We start from the raw sequence: 23,644 nt of genomic DNA, 5'->3' as shown, positions 1-23,644 counted from the left end.
CAAGGTGGTCAAATAGAAAAACATCTTTTGTTGCCACCGTTTAAAGTGCAGACCCGAGAACTTCTCGGGTTTTTCAGCGTGATTAGCCATGGTGGACGCTCCCACCACGGTGTTCAAAGGGGTACCGGTAGCGGTTTCGCTTGACAGTGTTGCCACTCGCCCCATTAATAATTCAGAAAATATATATAGTGGACGCTCCCACTTTAATTAAAAGTTACTCCAAACTTTTATTACAATTCTTGAATTACTCAAACGAAGGTATTCTAAGTCCAACTTTGAAGGGACCAACAGTGAGTTTTCCTTGAAAAGAATAAAGTTAATTGTAACCGGATTTCGGGTTTACCAAAGTACTCTTTTGAATAAAACCGAAAAAAACGAATTTTTTTTTAACCGAACGGTGTTTTTAAAAAATTTGTTTTAAGATTGTAGGAACCGTTCGGTATAAACTAAATAAAACACTTTTAATACAATTACAATACAAAGAACGAACAAAAAACACCTATCTAGAAAGCATTAAATTACAGTACAATTACAACTGAAATAAATCAAAGTACAAAGAATCGGGTAGAAGTAGAAGTTGGTGACCGAGGATCGTGTTGAACACGGGGCCCTTAAAACAAATTCCGAGTCTCTCCTGGTTTTGTTTCCCATGGTACAACGGCCGGAGCAGTATGTACTGCCGGAGTTGACTATGCACCTGAATTGGATCGGTTCGTACCTTCTTGGTTGTGTTGGAGAAGACGAAGAAATGTTGGAGAATTTGCAAACTCTTCAAGTTACAAATGGTGTGTCAAACCCCAAGCCTTGCATTGGTATTTATAGTGGAGCTAGGATCAAAGACTCAAAACTAAACAATAAATTGTATTAAACGTCTTTAATGCTTTTTATTATGATTTTGAATTCAATCCATAACTCCCGTCGAAAATAAATTGCATTAAACGTCTTTAATGCTTTTTATTATGATTTTGATTTTCCAACCACTCATCTTTGAGCTTCGATATCTCATTCATCTTAGCTCGGTTTTGGACATGGTTTGACTCGTTATGATGCTCTCACATAAAGGATAACAAACCCGTAAATAATTATTTATATTACATGCACACTTTATACTTTTGAGTTCGGTTATATAGGATTGAAAAACGAGCACCCACCCATATTTTTCAAATATCTTCGAACTTCACCTTAAAAATAAGAAGAGACTGATCATGGAAAGGTACACGCCATCACTTTTTTGTTCTTTTGGGACCAACAAGTATGTATGTATTCTTTATTTTAATTTAGTAACAAACACGTAAAAGTCACAAACAAACAAACACTATTTGAAATTCAAATTCCTTCAGATCACATTATTAATTTGTCAACGGTCGAATTCCTTCCATTTCAAAATTCAAACTCCCCCAATTCAATTCAATTCAATTCAATTACACACACAATCTCTCTATCTCTTCTGATTGCAAACGCTCACGAATTCAGGTTCGTATGTTAGATCTGCCGTTCGTTAAATTTAGGATCTGAATTCTGTTACTTGTTTAATTACTACTGATTTGCCTTTAAATTCACATGTTTCTTGTTTAATTAACGAATTTTCTTTCAATTTCAAAATTAGGGTTTTCAGAATGACTACTCCTACAAAGGATCCACTTATGCAAGTGGAAACAACATGTGGTTCTCTTCTCCATGAACTTCAGGTATAATTTATTATTCATTATTATTATTATTATTGTTGTTGTTGTTGTATTCATGAACGACCCTAGGGTTTAATATGGAAATTGTGAAAAATGGTCAGGTAATTTGGAATGAAGTGGGCGAGTCGGATGTTGAGAAGGATAAGATGTTGTTGGAGCTTGAACGAGAGTGTTTAGAGGTATACAGAAGAAAAGTCGATTTAGCAAACAGAAGCCGCGCTCAATTAAGGCAAGCCATTGCTGAATGTGAAGCAGAGTTGGCATCTATATGTTCTGCTATGGGTGAGCGCCCCGTGCACATTAGGCAGGTAAATGTATGCTAATTACAAAAACAATCATTTCTTGTTTTCGTTTTCTTAAATAACATCTTTTTTTAGATGGGCGGGTTGGGCAAAGGCTCACTTGTTGAAATGGGCTGGGTCGTGTTGGGTTTGGTTGATTCGTTAACCGTTAATGTCCATTGTTAACAAAATTAACAAATGGTTTATTTGTAGTTATAAAACAATTTTAACCATCGGCTCTTAATTTTTCGTTACATAGCGTGCTACCTTTTCTTGATTTTGGTTACAAAAACTATAAGTTGCATAAAGTGTTACATTTTCTTTATTTTGGTTACAAAAACAATGTGAACAATCAATTCTTGATTTGGTTGCATAAAGTGTTATTTTTTCTTGATTATGGTTGCATAAACTGTTACTTGTTTCTTGACTTTTGTTACAAAAACAATGTCACTAATAAGTTCTTGATTTTGATTGCATAATGTGCTACTTTTGCAGTCTGATCAGAAGACAAAGAGCCTTAAGGCAGAACTCAGAGCTATTCTTCCAGAATTAGAAGAAATGAGAAAGAGGAAATCCGAGAGGAAGAATCAATTCCTTGAAGTTATAGAACAGATACAAAGGATACAAATGGAAATTTACGCAACTTCTTTCAAAACAGTATTGGATGAAACTGACTTATCGTTAAGAAAACTTGAAGAACTTCATGTGCAGCTACAGGCACTTGAGAAAGAGAAGGTAATTCTACCCTTTTCACCATCAACTTTATTATAGCTTTAATAAACGAGTTTGTTTTAAAACTAATTACTTGTTGCTTTTGTCCAAAATATACAGAGTGATCGAATCAAGAAAGTTCTAGACCACATGAAAGCCTTAAACTCACTGTGTGTGGTGCTTGGAATGGACTTTAATCAGACAGTTCATGAAATTAATCCTCGTTTAGCAGAAACCGAAGGAACACAAAGCCTAAGTAATGATGCCATTGGGAGTCTTGCTGCTGCTATACACAAATTACATGAGGTCAAAAGAGAGAGAATGCAAAGAGTAAGTACATTGTTATATTCCAAATCTAATGGGTCAAACGACCCTGATGTTATTTAAATAGTTATAATCTCTTGTAATTGCTTTGCTTTATCAGAAAATTGAGCAGATCAAATGGGTCGTAAGTGACCTGTAGTGTATTCAACCTGTAGCGTATTCAAATACTTACAGTTTTAGAATTGCTTTAATCAAAAAGCTAGATTAGTATTTTCATATGGTAGTTATATGCATATTTAATGCATTAAATATTTACAAGATTCAACCCGGCCTGTTTTGATCCATCGGAAAAATGACATGCTCTGATTCGAACCCATTTCAACCCATTGCTCAACCCACTAACCTAATTAATTTGCCAAACTTCTTATGTTAGCTCCAAAATATTGCAAGATCCCTATTAGAGCTTTGGAATTTGATGGATACGCCCATTGAAGAGCAGCAAGAATTTCAGAGTGTTACCTGCAACATAGCTGCTTCAGAGGAAGAGATAGCAGAACCCAACTTGCTTTCGGTTGAGTTTATTAATTATGTAAGTAATGGTATTTGGATTTATTATTCAAAGTGTAACTAAGTTTTTCAAAAGGTAGAAACTATTAAAGTTTTTTTCTTTTAAAGGTTGAGGCTGAGGTTTCGCGGCTTGAAGAGTTTAAATCAAGCAAAATGAAGGAACTTGTTTTCAAGAAAATATTAGAGTTGGAGGATATTTGTAGAAAGACTCACTTACTTCCTGTAGCTGATAGTTCAATGGAGATTGCAATGGAAGCTATTGAAACTGGTATGCATAATTATATATAAAATATTTTCACTTGGTAAAGGGGCAGGATTGGTAACCAGGCCAGGCCCAAGGGTGAGGCAGGGTGGTCGATGGCCATAGGCCCGACACCCCGTTAGGCCCGGAATCTTTTTTTTTTAAATTATATATGTTTTTTATGAAAAAAAGTATGTATAATCGATGTTTCTACACAACTACACAAACACTAGATTGGTCTAGTGGCAAAGAGGTATGACATCTAACCAAGAGGTTGTGTGTTCAAGTCTTATTATAGACATTTTTAAGTTTATTTTTATACAAAAGTTTTTTACACAACTCAAATCATAACCAAGTAAAGCCCACTTAAAATTAAATTGTTTAAACTCAACAAAATGTTTATTTTACTTAAGGCCCAAATAAAATTTCGCCTTTGGCCCAAAAAAAAATTCGTCTTCTCGGAGCCGGCCCTGTTGGTAACTCTCACCAATATGAGTTATGGGTCATTCAAAAGTTTATGGGCCAAAGTTGTCACATTTAATATAATATACTCAAAATACAATGTGTGTGTTGGGTGACGTGTTAGAATTGGTGTTTTCGTACGGGTCAAAATGGGTTGAAATTGTTAACTCTCATTAATATTATACTAACAAACAACGTGTGTAATATATGCACGGGTAAAAATGGGTAGGGGTTGGCCCATAACACTTTCTACCCAAAGTTTCAATTTTTTTTTATCATGAGATTATGAAATTTATATTATTTATGTGATATTTTATTTAAAAGAATATAGTTTAGAAGGTTTTATGCATTATAGTACACTTGGGACAACTTTTCACATCTCAATCCGTTTTGACTTTTTTAATGTACTCATTTATTGGTAACTGGGTCACATTGCCACCTCTCATTATCATACTTAAAATGCAATGCGTATGTTGGCCCGTTGGGTTAAAAGTTATAATGTGTTAGTTTTTTTACGGATCAAAACGGATTGGGTTGTCCCATAACAAATACAATTGTGAAAATTATATTAATTCAGTGATAATATATTTTAATATACACATTTCACCCATAACCCGAATCGACCCATTCATAAGTAAATGGGTCAAAATGGATAACAACAATTATATTTGCATATTTACTGATATAAAGTTTGCATTTGTTAATGAAGGAGCTATTGATCCTGCTAGTCTTCTAGAACAACTGGAGCTTCAAATAGGAAATGTTAAAGAAGAAGCATATAGCAGGAAAGAAATACTTGACAAGGTTGAAAAGTGGATTTCTGCCTGTGAAGAAGAGTGTTGGTTGGAGGAGTATAACAATGTGAATATTTTTTCTTTACCCTTAGTTACTTCTATTTCTTTATTTAATTGCATGCTCATCGAAAATAACTTTTATTGTTTTATATCCAGGATGATAATCGTTATAATGCTGGAAGGGGCGCACATCTCACTCTAAAACGTGCAGAAAAAGCCCGCGCTTTAGTAAATAAACTTCCAGGTAAATCTTACTTTCGTGCGAATTTGTAAAATTAGTTATTCCAATAATGAAATATTTTTCATAGATATAACATTTTTTTTGGTTGTTTTTTGAACAGGGATGGTGGAGGCATTAGCTGTAAAGACAATAACCTGGGAGGATGAGAGAGGCATTGAATTCACTTATGATGGAGTAAGAAATATTGACTTAAAATAATAATAGTTAAAAATGCGTTTTTTTTTCAGTTTTTTTATAAATTTAATATGCCCTGTGCAGATCCGACTTTTATCCATGCTTGAAGAATATAAGACCTTAAGACAAGTAAAAGAAGAAGAACGAAAACGTCAAAGGGTACGATATAATTTAAGTGTTGTGAACGGGATAACCCGTTTGACCTGATCTCATTGACTTTATAATGTTGTTTTGTGTGTTTTTAGGATCAGAAAAAAATTCAAGGACAGTTGATGGCGGAACAGGAAGCCATGTTCGGGTCAAAACCGAGCCCGATGAAACAAAGTGGGAAAAAGGGGTCCAGGATGTCATATGGTGGGGCAAGTAACAGAAGATTATCACTCGGGGGAGCTATGCATGCAACTAAAACTGATCTTCACTCCGTTAGAGCCACACCTAATACCCGACATGGCAAAAAGAACGAGCGGCAGTTAAATATTAACCGGGATGATGGATCTTCGGGCCTTTCTGTTGGTAAAAATAATTATATTTTTTTTCTTACCATAATTATATCATACATAGATAAAAAAAGGTGGTTAATATTTCATAATTTGATAAATTTTGTAGTATAAATCTATTCAGTAGACAATTAAATTTTATAAACGTAGTAAAATAAGTTTAATATGTTTTTAATGATATTAATAAAGTTGTAAGTTTAACAGCAAAGCCAAAAAATATTTTCCGGGTGTCTAACTTAGTTTTAAAAATTCTCCCATACAAGAATTATAAAAAGAAAATGAGAAGGGTAAAAATGACTTTTTTATGAGAAGGATCTCGAGAAAAATATTATTTTTAATGGGTAATATGAAATTCTAAAGTTATGTAAAAATAAGAGTAAAATGATCTTGAATTGTTTTATTTTTAGATGGGTAAATTTGATATTTGTTTTATAAATTCTCGGTATAAAGGAAAATGGGAAGGGTAAATAAGAGTTTTTTATGGGATGGGTAAATTTCATATTTTGAGAAAAATATTGTTAATGAGTAATATGAAATTTTAAAGTTTTTGAAAACCAATGATAACATGATCATTTGGTATTTCTTATATCAGGGAGACGAGGTTTGGACATAGCTGGACTTCCTGCAAACAGAAAACACTCCATCAGTGAAACAGAACCGCCACAACCACAACGACAACCGATCTTCCGAACCCCCTTTTCACCATTATCTTCAACCGAATCATCAAAAACCAACATAACTTTACTTGAAGATCTCAACCAAAAACATGGAATGTTGCAGAAAACATTTCAAACCAACACCACACCATTTACAACTCCTTCCAAAACCATAATATCTGCAACAGATGACGAAAACAGAACTCCTAAGACACACATGATCCCAACTTTGCCTTGTACACCATCAACTGTTTCTGTCCCAATGCAGACTGTGATGACGCCTGCACCAACGCCTTTAACGGGTGTGCATCAGCTTAAGGAGATGGTGATCCCTGAAGAGGTTGTTGAATACTCCTTTGAAGAAAGAAGAGCGGGTTTTGTGGCTCCGAAAACACTACTGAAGACGGTTGTTGCGGCTTGATGATGTTTTGTGAAGTTACTTAAGTAATTAGGATAGTTCAATTTGCTATGGTTTAATGGTTGTTACTGCTGACATGTTTGGTATTTTAAGTCAACTGTAATTGGCTTTAATGACTTGTGTTGATGTTTGAAGGATGTTTAGTGGCTGGCTATGTGAGAAAGATTTACTACCACTTTTATTCCATTTCCTAGGTTGAGTGTGTGTGTCTCAGTTTCATTATTATTATTATTATTATTATTTGTTATTACTAAAAATGATGAAAATGTTGTTTTTAAAAATGGCATTTTACATGTTAATTTAGCGAAATAGCACGTCATATTAATGTAACCAAATGACGACTTATTGTATGATTGAGATGTTAATTTGACGAAGTCAACACCCTAAGGTTTGGTACGTTGACCTTGGGATGGGTTTTAAATAATTCTAACATTTTCAGCACTATCATTAAAGAAACCTTAAGTACATTGAACTAGTTTTTAGCCGGTGCGTTGTGTTAGAATAGTTAGGGTATTTTTATATACATGCGTCGCCCTGTCGTGTTGTGACGGTGAATTAATGGGGATTTGGTAGGTATGGGTTAAGTTCGTTAAGAAACAGACACTGAATTAAAAGAATAATGTGTACGTTAACACGGAAACAATAGTGACGTTCATATAACTAAAAATTAACATGTTAAAAAGTTCACCGGTATTGATACGTTGGTAATGGTAAAACCCAATCGTTAAAACAAAAAAAATCGTCAAATTAACATATATAAAAAAACAAAATATTTAAAATGTCTTTATTCGGTCGGTAAAACTAGAGCCTTGCGGTCCCCGGTGTTGCGACGGTGAGTTGGTAAAACCTAGGCGTTGGTGAAACACAAACGTTGTCAGTCCCAGACGTTGCAGCAGTAAGTCGACGTAAATTGGGTTGGTTTCGATTACGTTCGTTATGTAAAAAAAAGATCAATAAATATGAGTGTTGGTAAAACTCGAGCGTTCGGTCCGAAAGTTGTAGCAGTAAGTCGTCACGAATTTGGTCGATTTCAGCGTACGTTACGATATTGAAACTAAAATAATATAAAAAAAACCATAAAAGTCGGTGTGGCCAATGGTGTGATGCCACTTGGACCAATAGAATTAGACACTGTTAAACTCTTTATGTGATATTTCTTTAAATTGGTACAAAAAAATATACGTACCATTTTGTTAAATCATTTTGATTTCCCCACTCTTTTATGTCACACTGACTTGGTATGTAATATTAAAACTGTGGTATAATCTTTCTTCATTGGATTCCCTTGTTAACTAGCTAAATTTTTATGTGAAATTAAATTTGTGTCTATATTCTTGTGTGTTTGTTTTTTGTTTTGTTTTTTTTTTCGGATTTTGGAATTGACCCCACTAATCCAATTGCTCTTTCTCAAATTAAAAATAATAATAATAATAATAATAATAATAATAATAATTAAAAACTCTTCCTTAATTGTACTGAATAATAATGAAATGTATCACATGAAAACAAAAGATAGCATCTGCTTATTAAACATAACTTTCTTTTAACATATTTCACATGAATTTAAACAACAAGAAGCAACGATCAAAACTCATAACCCGTTATCGAGCCAACTTATCTACATTCCCTATAACAATCCAACCTTCCAATAGGCCATGGCTTTCACATGAAACTTAGTTAGTGAAAGAACCAAGACTTGAAGTTGAACTCATTTTTTCAGCCTTCCAACCTCTATTAACCTCTTCAATGAATTCCTCCACTCTTCTTCTGAGTTCATCTTCTTCATCCTCCTCGTGTTCATTGACGACAGGAGGCGGTGGCGGTGGAATGGGAGTAGGAATGTGTTTATGATCAGAATGTGATGATGGTTCCAAGCTAACAAGAATGAGAGTGACTATGATCACATTGCAGAAAAGAAATATCAAGTGCGGTTTTGAAGCAGCAAGAGCGATCAATTCAAACATGGTGGTTTATTATTAGAGAGAGGTGGATTGGTGAGAGATGGAAGGATTTATAAGGATGGGAGAATAATAAGATTGAGAGTGTGTTGTGTAAACTTTTGGATGATTTGATTTGTGGTGTGGTGTGAAAGCTAACAGCAGTTGACTTCTCAATATAAAAAACCAGTTTTCTTTTCTAACAACCATCAATAAACTATTAACATTAAAACAGCAGATTAGTTCTTAATGATTGATTTTTTTGTAGAATATGAATATTCTAAACTTTTTAATAAACTTGCTTTGTAAGTCTTTATATAAATTGACTTGGTCCTATACAACTTTTTGACTCGTTTCTTTGTGTTCCAGATGAAACATTGAAGTCAAAATAAATTATCAAATTGCTAACAATATTATTCTTATAACACACAACAAAAATCATACATAAGCTTAATATGTCATACAACAACGCAAGCTATTAGAATAATCTGCATAATTATCACCCAAGTTGATAAACATGTTCGAAATTAAATTTACTAAAACTCAAAAACATCTAAACTTGTGATATAAAATATAATTAGAATATATAATTAATTTTTAATTTGTCATGTAAAGTTTGCCTTCAACTTCAAGTTTACCTTTTTACATGTAAGTAAATAGAAAAAAAAACAGTAAATTTTGTTGGAATTAAAAGACATATTAAATGTTTTAAATTTTAAACTATATTTTTCAGACTCTCGGGTCATATGCTATATTCATCTTTACCATTAATATCTTATCGAGTAGACGAGTACACAAGAGTACTTCAAATATCTCTGCGTTAAACTTGGAAAGCGATTAGCAAAATCCATTTGTACCACGGTAGTGTTCAGATTGCTTTTAGGGCACAAGTTCAATTTTCATTATTGCTTTCGTTTATTTAATTGTTTGACAAATTACTCCAACAAATTTCATTTAATGCATAAAATCTCCAAAACCAGTTCGTACTTTGATCCAAATTAACAAAAAAGTTATCATCATACGTCCCATTTTAAACTGTACAATAACCCATTTCAAATCCACCAAAAATGACACGGTCACACGACACCCAACCCACCCATGGTGCAACCTCTTGATTTGCCATCAATAGAACACTTATTTCTCAAGCCAGCAATAACAATAATTATGAATATGATAACATGCAACAACATGACCAAAAATAACCAAAAGAAAAACAGTACAAACGATTTAAACGTTAAACCAAACTCTGCTTTTACGTTTATATGCGCCAAAATAATTTTCAAGATTAATGTTTTTGTGATCCTAACCGTTATTATAGATCACGTTCTGACAATCTGACCTGTACTATAAAAACCAATTCAACTTCAACCAAAATGACCCATTACCCGCCCACCCATATTGCAACCTTTAGTTTTTAGCATCAACAGAAAACCTACTTCCATTGCCATATCATAACCAGTTGTGTCTACCAAACCCACGAAATCTCATAAGATGCAATAACATGACTGTGTTGATTGGCCCATCAAATAATGCCATGTTACATAACAATTTACAGATCAATATAAGTTCAAAAACCAAAAAATAAAAATAAAAGAAACACTGCAGTAAATAAAAGTTTTCATAGAGAATATTTGGTGGCTCAAAACATTCATAATACTAAAAAACTAAAGCAACAGGAATGAAACAAACGTTGATCTTAAACTTAATATTCAATCAAAACAACAATCTGACCTTAAAGAACCAAAACTGGTGACCTTATGATGATCACTTCTTTCTTTTCTTGTTCCCGAAAGAATCACTCTTCTTAAACCCTTTAAAATCATTAGTAGTCTCTGCAGTATTCTGCTTCTTCCCGCCCTTCTTCCCACCAAACCCATACTTTGAATCCCGGTTTTTCCTCTTATTGTTTACGCCCCCCTTACGGTCCTTCCCACCACTTACTTTCGCCTTTCCACCCGACCGGTCCCACGGGTTAACCCCTGCCCGTTTGTTCTTCTTAGACTTGTCAGACTCTTTCCACTTTCAAACGATAAACCCATATCGCCATCCTTGTCACCACCTGCAAACCCGCTTTGTTCCCTTTGTTTCCTCCATTTCTTAACCGACTCTATTTCTTCTTTCTTCGATTTGGCCCGTTCTTTTTGCTTCTCGGCTTGCACTTCCTTTGCCTTTTTCTTATTCTCTCGGGCCTTTCTTCTTTCTTCCGCCTCTTCAATTCTTCTCTTCTCAGATAAAAGCCGACCTTTAATCTTCTCCATGTGCGTGTCGGTTTTCACCATTTCAGCATAATAATCAGTGGGACGAAGAAACGGGAGGCCCAAAGGTTGGATTTTGATAAAAGCCTGACGGGTGCCTTCAAGGGCTTGTGTGTAGAACGCGAGCTCACGTGCCAGGTCATCGTTAACGTCTACTTTTTGTTCTTGGTCAATGTCAAGTGACAGTTTGTGTAGCCAGTCAACATCTTCGGGCCAGCTTATGTCTGCGAGTTTGTCGAGTATGGCTTCTTTGTTGTATATGGCGGTTTTTGATGGCTCGGTTAGTTTAACGTCTTCGTCCTCTTCGGATTCAGATTCTGATTCTGTGTCAGATTCAGACTCGATTTCTGGGGCAGAATCAGAAGCATCCATATCAAGATCTTCGGGTAACGTCTCTAACAACTTGGAAGTAGGCTTTTTTATAGCCATTTAGTAATCTGTTACAGTTAAACAAAAGCCAACTTAATAAGTTATTAAACTAACTAGTCCAAATAAATTGAAAATGCATTGCATTTTTCATATATAGTTTGCGGTTACTAGTTCGATTTCTTTTTATTTTTTTTGTAACAGCATTTTTTAGGTTTTAAAACAACAGTACATGTTCTAAACATGTAATTAACCTCAAAAACAGTATCTCTATATAAACAGAGAATATGGTTATCAAACATGTATCTATTATAATATTAAATAATTTTTTTAATTTGTAACATGCGATATATTTTTCACCATTAAATTCAAACCGATTACTATAAAGTAGGAGGCATACGGATTAAAACCAAACCAGTTACAAACTTGCTATTAACCCCTAATGTGTCCTAATTCAAAATGAAAGAAAACCCTAAAATTAAAATAATAATAAAGTTTCAGGAAAGAGCAGATAATATTCTTAAACCCTGAATTAACGATTACTAGTAAATTGCATGCATGAATCAATGAAAATAAGTGGCTGACCGACCTTGCTAGCTAATTGTCGACAGAAGAAGTATGATATGACGATCAACCCTAAACCCACCCTTGAAACGTCAATTGCTTTCTCTATAATATATTATTATTAGGCCCATTTTTCTCAAAAGGGACTTGGGTCTAACAAATCGGCCCGTTTGGCCCATGTTAAATATAAATAAATAACCTTTTCATAAATTAATTAATTGGTTATCTTAAAATTACTAAATTAGATTAGTAGGGTTCTTGACTGGTGTTAATTAGTTAGTATAGTGTTCATCTACCAGTTCACTCTTGTACTTGACAATATATGAAATAACAATATAAAAACTGAAAACAAAACAACAAAAGAATATACAAAAAAATAACCCTAAGAAATTAAGAGAAAAGAAACTTAAACCGACTTAACTGAACCATAAGCGAATTAACATATGGGTTGATTAAGCCATAGCCGATTAACTGTAGTTTATGGTTTGGTTATGGTTTTGATGTGTGGAATAACCAAACTGAACCGATGAACATATATGTTATGTAAGAAACTAATTGATATTTGAAGTAGTTCTAACTGAAACTTCCGGCCAGTGTATTTGTTTGCTAATTAACTAGAGTGAAGTCATTTACTCAATTTTTTTGAAGTATCGTAATCAAATGGTCATCAATCCAGTTCTTTCATATTAAGAAAAATTCATTTAATCTACAAGCAACTTATTGGATTTGCCATACCACACCAATTGAATGGTTAACCTGCCAACTGCTTGAATATTTACTTTAAACACCTAACAAATTTCACATGGATCTACTTTGTCTATTCTGTGACACACAGAGAGAACACCATCCAAACCAATTTCATTTTAGAGACCATATGTGTTACACTTTTGAACTATTGACGACCATAGTTGTAATTTTTTTAATTTAGATACCAAATTTGCGGTATGAACCATATATGTAATTTACTCGTATATTTTTATAAGTGATGCATACATCTTATGAAAATGATGTTAAAGTGTTATAAAAGGAATTTGGAGAAAATGATACTACTTTTTCTTCTTTATAAAAAAATGTTATTGCCATACAAATGTGATATGAATATGAGTGATACTTAATCAAAACTACTAATGCTTTAACCGGTCAACCATGTATCAACGACGTAAACATAACTATAAGGCATAAGCAAGTATCATTCATGTTTATAAGTGATTTACCTTTTTATTAAGCGTGTGCATAGAAACCTTATTAACATGCTTAGTAATTTGATGAATAAGAACCCTTAAGTCATTAACATTTTTAAGAGTGCGTGAACTCTTAACACCGGGAAAGAAAAACCTTGATTAAAGTGTATAAACGTTCATCGGCGAAGCTCGGGTGAAGCAGGATTCATCGCAAATCATGAATCAAGGTAATGTTTGTTCTTGGTTTGAAATTGACTTCAGGCCAGTTTATAATTAGAGATGTAAGAAACCCGTTGGATGACTTTTGTGTGTTAACTAATAACAATGGCTTATGGGTATTGAGATCAGTGTTTATAACATGTTTTATAAGTATTGAATATGATTGGGAAGCTTGGATCCTCCATCTATGTGATCTTTAGAAAGTATAAAATTGAAGAACTGGTTAAATAATAATTAAAATTAATCAAGTTACATTGTCATATGTTGGAAAGAAAGAAAGTTGCATCACATGTTTGTTTCATGTATTGTTGGTGAGTTAGTTGGAACTTATCAAAGTCTAACCCTAACCATAATTAAATCTATAGACTATAATGCTTGTTAATGCCACGATACTTTATACGAAGTCTTAGGTTGGAAAGTGTTTTCCAAATAATTTATATATTTCAAGTTATCTATGATTAATGTTTCTTTTTAAACTTAATCAACAAGTTGGTCTGTGTGAAATATTTTAAATTGTATAGTTAACAGTAGTTGTGGTTTTATAGACAAAGCCTAACAATGCTTATTTTTGTAATTCTTATTAGATGACTCGTGAGTAGTTAAAGTTGCGACAATAAAATTGTTTGAAAACTTCTTATCATTGTGTTGAACAAGCGTTAATTATTATAATTGGCATCATATATTTTTGAAATATTTGAAAAATGCAAGTACTTAGTAATTAAATTGTATGAAAACGGTATGGCATATTAGTTGAACTCATATGGAAGGTTTCTCGGACAACATGTTCAATGGTGTTAGGTTTCTTATATAGTATACCCGTCCCAGATGTTTAAGGATCACATATAACCGTCGCACTCAAACTTTTGTGTTATCCCTGTTCACAACTCACTCAAATGGCAATGAGCTAGTTTGTAAATTCACAAGGGAAGATAAATGACTATCAACAAAGCTTGGGTGAATCAAGGTTTATCGACAAATCACCAATTAAGGTAACCTTTGTTCTTGGTTTGAAATTGTAAGGCCAATGCAAAATCCGTTCGAGTGATTTTTTTGGGACCTACATAAATTGATTACAAGTTTATGATTTTAGAGATGTAAGAAGCTTTTCAGGTGTTAACTATGGGTTGTGGCCTTGTCGGATGATTATTAATATATCAATTGTTTCCCTTTCAAAAATCTACCAAATAGATAGTTTTTTTTTAATCGAGTTGATTGTTTATAACAAGTTTTATAATGTATAAATGTTGAAGATGATCGGGAAGCTTGGATTTCCATCTATTGGCTTTTAGAAAGTATAATATTGAAAATTGCTTAATTAAAAAAAAACATTAATCGTCATATATAATCATATGTTCGGTGAAAAAAAACATAAATATTGAATAGAAAGAAAGTTGCATGACATGTCTATCTCATGTATTGTTTGAAACCTTAACTATAATTTAATCTATGAATCTATGACGCTTGTTAATGCCACGAGACTTTATACGATGTTGTAGGTTGGAAAGTGTTTTTCAAATAGTATTATTCAAGCTATAATTAATTTAAATTATTTTTTAAACTTAATTAACAAGTTGGTTTGTGTAAATGTTTTAAATTGTATAATTGCATTTCATGAGTCAACCCTAAAAGTAATTAAAATTGTTTATTGAACTTTATATTATTACTCAAATGATTTAGGAATTAGGAGTATTGGACAATTGGTGGCTTTATATACAAAGATTAATCTGCTTATTTTTTTTTGTAACTTTTTATGAAATAACTTCTATGTCGTTTTAATTACGGTTAGAGGTATGTTTGAAAACTTATCACTATTATGTTCAACTAGGGTATAGACCCGCGTGACACGCGGGTGGAATAATATGTCACTAAACATAATTAACTTAAACATCAATTTAAACAAACATATATTTCTTTAACTATTAAAACTTGATAGATGTACATTGTCACTAAACACATCACCATACCAACAAAAAATTAATAGATTTACATTGTCTTAATATTAAAACTTTTAAATTACAAGAAGTTAATTTGAGCATAACAACCAAAACACATCAACAAAATAACTAATAATGTTCTTTGCTATTAAACCATCATCAACATCTTGAAAACTTCAACTAAAAGAAAATCACTTTTCCTAACACACCTGAAAATTGTTACAACACAATAGCATATTATATAAAAATATAAACCACACAAGATAACATGTATAATAATTAGTAACATATAAACATTACTAAAGTTGTTATATGGAACCAATAAATCTTAACTTCCAAATTATAGTTATTAGAAAGTGCTAAGAGGTGTTGACCATTACTACTTGTATTAAATCTAACAACAATATCTAAAGAATTTATATTTTACCTTAAAGTTCATCATCAGACTCTAAATTGTCTGTACCAAAACATGTAAACAAACATAATAAATTTAAACAACAAATTCATGCAACACAAAATTTTTCAAACTTTCGGACCAAAATGTTAACCATTTACATTGTCTAAATATTAAAAGTTAAAAGTTACAATAAGTTAATGTACATCGAACAACAAAAGAACATCAACAAAAGACATAAACACGTTCTTTCATATTAAACAATATGAAAAGAAACTCATTTTGCTTCACCATCTGAAAATATAATAAAACAATATCATCCAAATTAAATACACCACAATAACATATTTAATAATGAGTAACATTTGAACATTAATAAAGTTGTTTTTATTAAATTGTTGTTTTTATTAAAACAAAATAACATATAACAACAAATAAAGTAAAATGACAACATAAAACATCTTTCGATCGTTAAAAAAACATCTTTCTAACTTAAACCATTAAACCAAAAAAATATATTAATAAAAATCTTTTTTTGGCCGTCATTTTATATCTAACAAATTTGATACTATTTCAAAACAACCCGTTTTGAAATAATTTCAAAATAGTTACAAAATATAAAAAATTGGAATTAGTCAACTTCAAAAAATTATGAAATTGTTTTTGATTTTTGACCAATCTTACAACAAACTTTTAAATCACTTACATTAATATTTTGTTAAATTTGCAAAACTTAGAAACGTTTTACAATAAATGAATTCTCAAATAACTTTGGAAAGATTTAAACATTTTATGTTCTTGAAAATAATTAAAGCTGAAAAAATATGACTACTTAATTTAGAAATAATTACAAAATGAAAATCAAATCGGTTAATTTGAAAACTTCAAAAAATTATGGAAAGATTTTGAAATGAGTTTAAATATGTTAATTAAATTGTTTTAAAACCATTGATACAATTTAATGAGTTTAACTATCCTTATTAGTTATTTAAACAAATAAGGATAGTCAAACTGATTAAATTGTATTAATGGGATACTTAAACCTTGTTGCAAGTAAGGCTCGAAAATTTATTTAAATTATAACTTATTTATTCGGTTTTTTTTTAAAATAAGGAAAGTCAAAAGATATAAATTGTAATAATGGGATAATTAGGTTATTATTTTGGTCAAGCCACAAATTAAGGAATTATTTTATAAAAATGGAAAAAATTAAAACATAAAAAAGGGTTGTTCATTCGGATTTAAAAAAAATAAGGAATGTCAAGCTTTATAAAGTGCCATAATTGGATTCTTAAATGTGTATAATCTAAAAATGTAAACTAATATGAATGGTCAAAAACGATATAATATGAATGGTCAAAACTATTTAATATGAATTATCAAATACTTAAATAGGTCAGAAATTTATTTAAGTTATAACTTATTCATTCGGTTATTTTAACAAATAAGGAAAGCTAAAAAATATAAATTGTAATAATAGGGTAATTAGGTTATTATTTCGGTCAATTCACAAATTAAGGAATGAGTTTATAAAAATGAAAAAAATTAAAAACTTAAAAAAGGGTTGTTCATTCGGTTTTTAAAAAACATAAGGAATGTCAAACTCTATAAATTGTATTAATGGGATTTTTCAATGTGTATAAATCTAAAAATGTAAACTAATATAAGACTGGAAATTATAATAAGATTCTAAATTATACGGAATATTTGTCACTAAATTGAACGTTGACAAAAACAATAGAATAATGATTATATTAATATATGTAATTTAATGTATATTATAATCTTATAAATAAGAAATATACATGAGTATTAAAAAAAATATACATCAATATTAAAAAAAATTAAAAAAAATACATCTTATTAACTAATGTTCAATCAATGTAATTAGCTTATATGAGTCGGAACAATAACCTGAAATGATAAAGTCAAATATTAATAGTCATATTATGGAAAGTTTTAATTATAATTTTATAACCGGAAAATTTGAATGGTCTTACCGGAAAAACGAAATAGTGATAATGACAATGATATCTCTGATTTTTATTTAGAAGGTAAAATAAAATATTCCGTACATCAATCTGGACAATAACCTGAAATAATTAAGTTTTGTTATAACATTGATATTATGGAAGATTTGAACTATAATTTATAACCGGAAAATTTAAATTGGCCTTACCGGAAAAAAGAATAATGATAATCTCCATGGATGAAACTTTTTATTTAGAACCTAGAAGAACAACATGTAAAATAAAAAAAACAGGAAAAATATAAAACTTCAAATAAATATAAAACAACCATTGTTATAGGTATAACACATAAACGGAAAAACTTACCGGAAAAACGTAAAAACGTAGAAATATTAGCTTCATCGCCGTTTTTGTTTTAGAACCTGATTTTAAAAAAAATCATTTAACAATGAAAATAAAGATAAAAAGGTTAGATCTACAATAACTGAAAGAAAATATGATTTTGCTGGAAAAATATATAACCTTGCCGGAAAATCATATAACATTGCTGGCCATTAGAGTGTAATATATAACCTTACCGGAAAACGATTAATCTCGATCTACATTACCGGAATATAAAAGATGGTGGATGGTGGAATTAGTAAGCCTAGAGAGAGATAGAGAGAGAGATTAAAATGATTAGGGTGAAAAATCTTATGGTTTAAATCAATGTTTTCAGAGCATTCACATCACATTCTTCATCTTCATCTCTATAATTACACTAAAAACACCATATTTTCTCTCTCATATACTTTTTTACATCTTTATCATTATATTTTCTTTCTCCTTCACTCACAACCACTTTCAAATATATTAAAAAACAAATAGAGAATGAACAGTGGTTCTCCAAATTTACTCAAAATTTACCCATCTCCTTAAATTTTCTATTTCCTCTACTCACAACCACTTACCGTTCTCTAAAAATTTTTAGAGATTTCTCTCACAAAGTTTTTAGAGGACCTGATGTGAATGCTCTCATACCCGGACGCCTTACCGGGTCACAGGTCGGATCGACCCGAGAGGTTAGACCGGACATTAACCCGGATGACGTCATAATTAATATATATATATATATATATATTAACTAATGTCGGTCAACATTTCAAATGATTATTGATCATGTATTGATTGCTATATTCTATTTTTGCTAAGGATTCTTATATGGACAATTTACTTATGTCATAATTACAAAAACTTTCCATTTACAATGGTTCTTTCAATATATAGGATCTGTATTTCAACTAATTGAACATCAATAGTTTTTGGTTGGTTGACAATTGTTGCATTTGTTAAGTTTTAATTTCGGGATAGTGCCATGGTTCGATTCCCATCATTAACATCATTTTTGATTAAATAATATACATGATAGGAAAGGAAATAGATTACTTGGCAATGATGTGTCATTGATGTGGAGAGACTAGTTGAATGACATGTGGACAATTGATGTGGAGATGCTAGTTGAATGATATGTGTACAAATTGTATTGCTTTAATAGTATGTAAAGATAAAAGTCGATTATTAAAATTGCATATACATATTTTTGAATAATACAAGTACTTGTAATTAAATTGCATGAAAACGTTATGGCATTTTATGCCACTTTAAATGAAGTCAAATGGAAGTTTTTTTTTTAAATGGTGTTGTTGCATTGTGAAATTTGTCAAACTAAGCAGCACATGATCAACTTTTACATACTCATGAGGTTTCATTCAATTTGTAAGTGTATGACATAACATTTATTTTCAACTAACAATTTTAATTTATAAAATTATATTGAATACACATAAAAGGATATGATACATTGCGCTGTAAAAAATTGTCACCAATGGAATAACACGGTTATGAATGGGGACTATTTGGCTGATATGGCACAATGGAAAATGAATGAGAGTAAATCTTCACTAACAAACGAAGATAAGTCACTATCAGGTCGATGAAGAGGTCCCTATCAAAATATTTCTCCTTCTCTATACTATAAATACCATGTACTTATAAGAATTAGGGGTACCAAGTAAGCAATTTGAGGAAAAATACCTTGTACTCAATATATGGAAAATATGTTGTAATATAACATACTTTCTCGTTCATCTTATATGAAATCACCTTGAAGATTTTCTATAACTCTTCATATACTTTATAACTGGCTCAATAAACATAATTGAATTATATTTTTTAAATACAGAAAGTTAAATATAGTACAACTGAATCCTATTCTCTAGTCTTTTAACTATACGTCAAACTAGTTTCGATGCAAATAAAAAATTACTTGATACATCATTCTTCTTGGTTTTCTCTTCAATTTGGTTTAACACTTTAACATGATACTTCAAGCATACTATAAATATGGTTTAAGGGAAGTCAAATTTGAATATGATCAAATACCAATTAGCAGGTATACTAGTTGATGTTTGTTACACGTTTTCTCAATTATATTTTATAATTACACTTGTAAAATAGATTTGACAATGAAATTAGATTTATATGCATTCAAGCCAAAGTACTCTTTGCCATCATAATTGCTTTGATGGCCTTAAAAATTTGATTTTGAATGTCTTATTGTAACAGCTGAAACCTGAAATCAAAGCACGAAAGAAACTATAAACCGATTGACAATTAGTTGATTATAGCAATTGAGGTCAATGAGTTTGTGGTTCAAGATTCAAGTGAGAAATGATGATTGTAACAATTTGATGATTCAACCTTTCAAAAGAAAACTATAAATTAATTGTCGAAACACAACCACCTACGTATTACATTGTATCTCTTTGTATACATTCCACGCAATCATTCATATGCTAACTTGTATTCTAGTTTGCTTCTAAAATCTCAATCACCATCCATATGCTTGTCGTATTTCTTTCGGTCTTTCTTAAGTATCAACCGGACCTAATTCCCTTTCTCAAACCAAGACATTGGGATTGCACTGTTGTGATGGACTTTTGAGTTATACACGTGTGTGAAACAAATTATAATTTTAAACCTAAGATTGACCATAATAAGTTTTTGTTAAAAATATATTTTAGTTTTAAACAAAAGTAAAGTCAAAGCTTAAAGCAAGGCATATGAACATTTATTACCTTTATTATTTTATCAAGGAATATTTACGTATAAAACATCCAAAATACTCCAAATCTTATATCTTATGAGCCAAAAGAAAGAAAGAAAAAGCCCAAACACATGGATAACGGGAGGACAAAATTGTAATTGACTCAAGGCATTAGCTAAGCGATGGGGTAGAGGCTAACAACTAATCGAAATTAATAAGATTAGAATTTATATGCAAATTTTTAAAGTGCATAATTTTAACTGATTTTGAACGAAATAAAATTATTGGTCAACAAGTCGTTTTTGATAATAATAACGATTAATTGGAGATTTTTAGTCGTCCCTCATCCGAACCGCGTTTGTTTCCTTCCATCTCTCTTTCTATATGTGTGTGCATCGCATCGATACATTCATTGAATTGATTGCCGTAACAACCAAACCCTACCAATCAATCTCACTGATAGGATCATGCCTCCTCGAAAATCCAACAACAATAATAAACCAACCGTTGATTCTCTGCCTTCAGATGCTACCGAATTAGCGGATGATTTGAAGACGGTGGTTCCGGATCCGAATCCTGTTGAATCCGGGATGGCTAAGGTGGAGGCGAAGGTGTTGTGGTTGAAGAAGGAAAACAGGTGGTAATTGAAGAGGCCAAAGTGGATTTGAAGGAAACAACAACTGAGGATGAAGAAGAACCAGAAGAAGAAGGAGAAGAAGACGAACCAGAGGAACAACAACATGATGATGATGATGATCAATTGGAAACTAATAATAATAATAATACTAATGCAGGTATGGATTTCTCACTATGATTTTTAATTTAATTTATAATTATATATGGTTTTATACTTTTAAACTCAAATTCTAACTTATATAAACAGATCAAGTTTCGATTTTTATTACTTCTTGAATTTCAAACACCATTGCAATATCATCTTCTACATAATTAGCCTTAACTTCAGAAGGAGGAGGAGAATGTCTCATAGTAGAGACTATTAGGCCTTATGAATTGTCACTTGCCACTCTTCTGACTTAAATATATATCTCTCAACAATCCTTTTCTCTCTTTCCTTAAGTCTAAGATCTAACAAATTTCATCTCATATGATAAAAGATTGTATTGGATTATGCACTTCATATCCGTCATATATCACTTCCCAAGAAAAATATCGGTCAGAATATCGGCACCGATAAAATCGGCAATATTTCACCGATATCTGGCTTTCCAAAGTCCAGTACCCATTAAACTTAACCCACCGATACACGATCTTGATGAACAATTGGATGCCTTGGTTGATGTGATCTCGGAGGAAGATTTCATGGCTTATGATTAGGTCATGTTTTAAGTATAAATAATTTGAAACTTTTGGGCTTTGACTTTTGATTTTACTATTAATATATTAGATAAGTTTTAGTTTTTTATGCTATATATATATATATATGTAATATATTCCAGATGATATTTAACTTACCGAGCAATAACCAATATCTCAAATATCGGTCCTTGACCAATATTCGATTTTTTTTACCACAATAACTGCATAGATATTGGATTATGACATGGAAACTTATCCTTCAAAGAGACAAAATCTTATATAAAGAAAGAAAATACTTGACTATGAGATAATGAGGCACTTGGCTAGATTTCGGTTTCTTCAGTACAAGTTGAGACCAGGGTTCTCTTTATTACTCTTTAACATTTCTTAATAAGGTTTAAGAAATCCCAAGTTGTCAAGGGCCTACAAGTAATTATATTGCACATTATCTTGGTTAATATCATCTGCCAGATCAACACTTCAATCAAGTTCCTAACCATCAACTGATGAGTAAGTAGAACTGTATCTTGTGAGTTATCATTTCCAGCTCATGCCCTTTAAATGAGCTTAATGTGATGAGTTTATGCGATTGTTGCTCTGCAATGTATTCATGAACTTATGGAATCTTGTAAGAACATGCATACACACCTTTGAAGGATAATTTGATTTATTTCTTAACGTTTCTTTGTGTTTTCTTTTCGTAATCTTTGTGGGCATTCTGATTGATGATACCGCCATTGTTGGCACTTGGCAATAAGGCCTTCTTACCATATTGCAGACACAACTTCTGCTCAAGAAGAAACGACTGCTGCCCAAGTTGTTGACGTTAAAACAAATTAGTGATAATAACAATGGTGTTCAAGATTCGGACATCAGCAAATCACTTTGCAAGAATGATGATTCTCTTGTTGTCAACAACGGGGACACAAATGATATTACAGAAATGGTCTCCATTCAAGATGATTCCATGGTGAACTTGGATGATGATCTAAGTGACGATGATGATATCGAGGAAGATGATGAAGATAATGAAGGAGATGAAGATCAAGATCCCTCTCTTATTGTTCAGGATTCTTCTCTTGACAATAAGAAAGAGAAGGGCATGGAAATCTATGTTGGAAGACTGGACAAGAATGCAGTTGAAGAGGATCTTGTTAATGTATTCCAACAGTTTGGGGAACTGAAATCAACTAGAATAGTGAGGAAACCAAACTCAAATAAGAGCAAAGGTTTTGGATTTGTTAGGTTTGCATCTGTCGATCAAGCCCACTGTGCTCTTTCTGAGTTAAAAGATGGAGTTGAGGTATGGCTGTTAACGAGTCGAGCCTAGCTCGCTCACCTTAACATAAGCTCAAGCTTGATTCAATAGCCTTTATGATGCAGACTTGAGCTCGGCTCGAGAGCTTTAATAGCTCAAATTAGTAATAAGAA

The 23,644-nt window shown here is 31.7% G+C and overlaps 1 protein-coding gene and 1 pseudogene across 1 annotated transcript; one reads left to right on the top strand and one right to left on the bottom strand.

The window, feature by feature from the left end:
* Window positions 1-1,432: 1,432 nt before the first annotated feature.
* LOC143594871 (65-kDa microtubule-associated protein 3-like) lies at window positions 1,433-7,158 on the top strand. Its single transcript, XM_077074070.1, has 13 exons — window positions 1,433-1,473; window positions 1,607-1,688; window positions 1,787-1,993; window positions 2,462-2,701; window positions 2,798-3,007; window positions 3,375-3,530; window positions 3,617-3,776; window positions 4,921-5,072; window positions 5,162-5,249; window positions 5,347-5,420; window positions 5,505-5,579; window positions 5,666-5,933; window positions 6,510-7,158. The coding sequence occupies exons 2-13, from the start codon at window positions 1,617-1,619 to the stop codon at window positions 6,992-6,994; spliced, it is 2,187 nt and encodes a 728-aa protein (XP_076930185.1). The 5' UTR covers window positions 1,433-1,473; window positions 1,607-1,616; the 3' UTR covers window positions 6,995-7,158.
* Window positions 7,159-10,510: 3,352 nt separating this feature from the next.
* LOC143594873 (putative rRNA-processing protein EBP2 homolog pseudogene) lies at window positions 10,511-11,622 on the bottom strand (annotated as a pseudogene).
* Between the last annotated feature and the right edge of the window lie 12,022 nt (window positions 11,623-23,644).

The sequence above is a fragment of the Bidens hawaiensis genome, unplaced genomic scaffold, assembly GCF_021521415.1.
Source record: "Bidens hawaiensis isolate Kalapana, Puna unplaced genomic scaffold, B.hawaiensis_p1.1 tig00044268_1, whole genome shotgun sequence".
NCBI classification, from domain to species: Eukaryota; Viridiplantae; Streptophyta; class Magnoliopsida; order Asterales; family Asteraceae; genus Bidens; species Bidens hawaiensis.
This window is presented reverse-complemented; position numbering and strand designations above follow the sequence as displayed.

Coding starts and splice junctions, on each gene's coding strand:
- LOC143594871 (XM_077074070.1), top strand. CDS start 1,617: ATGACTACTCCTACAAAGGATCCACTTATGCAAGTGGAAACAACATGT. Junction 1,689..1,786: donor CTCTTCTCCATGAACTTCAG/GTATAATTTATT, acceptor AAAAATGGTCAG/GTAATTTGGAATGAAGTGGG. Junction 5,250..5,346: donor TTTAGTAAATAAACTTCCAG/GTAAATCTTACT, acceptor TTTTTTGAACAG/GGATGGTGGAGGCATTAGCT.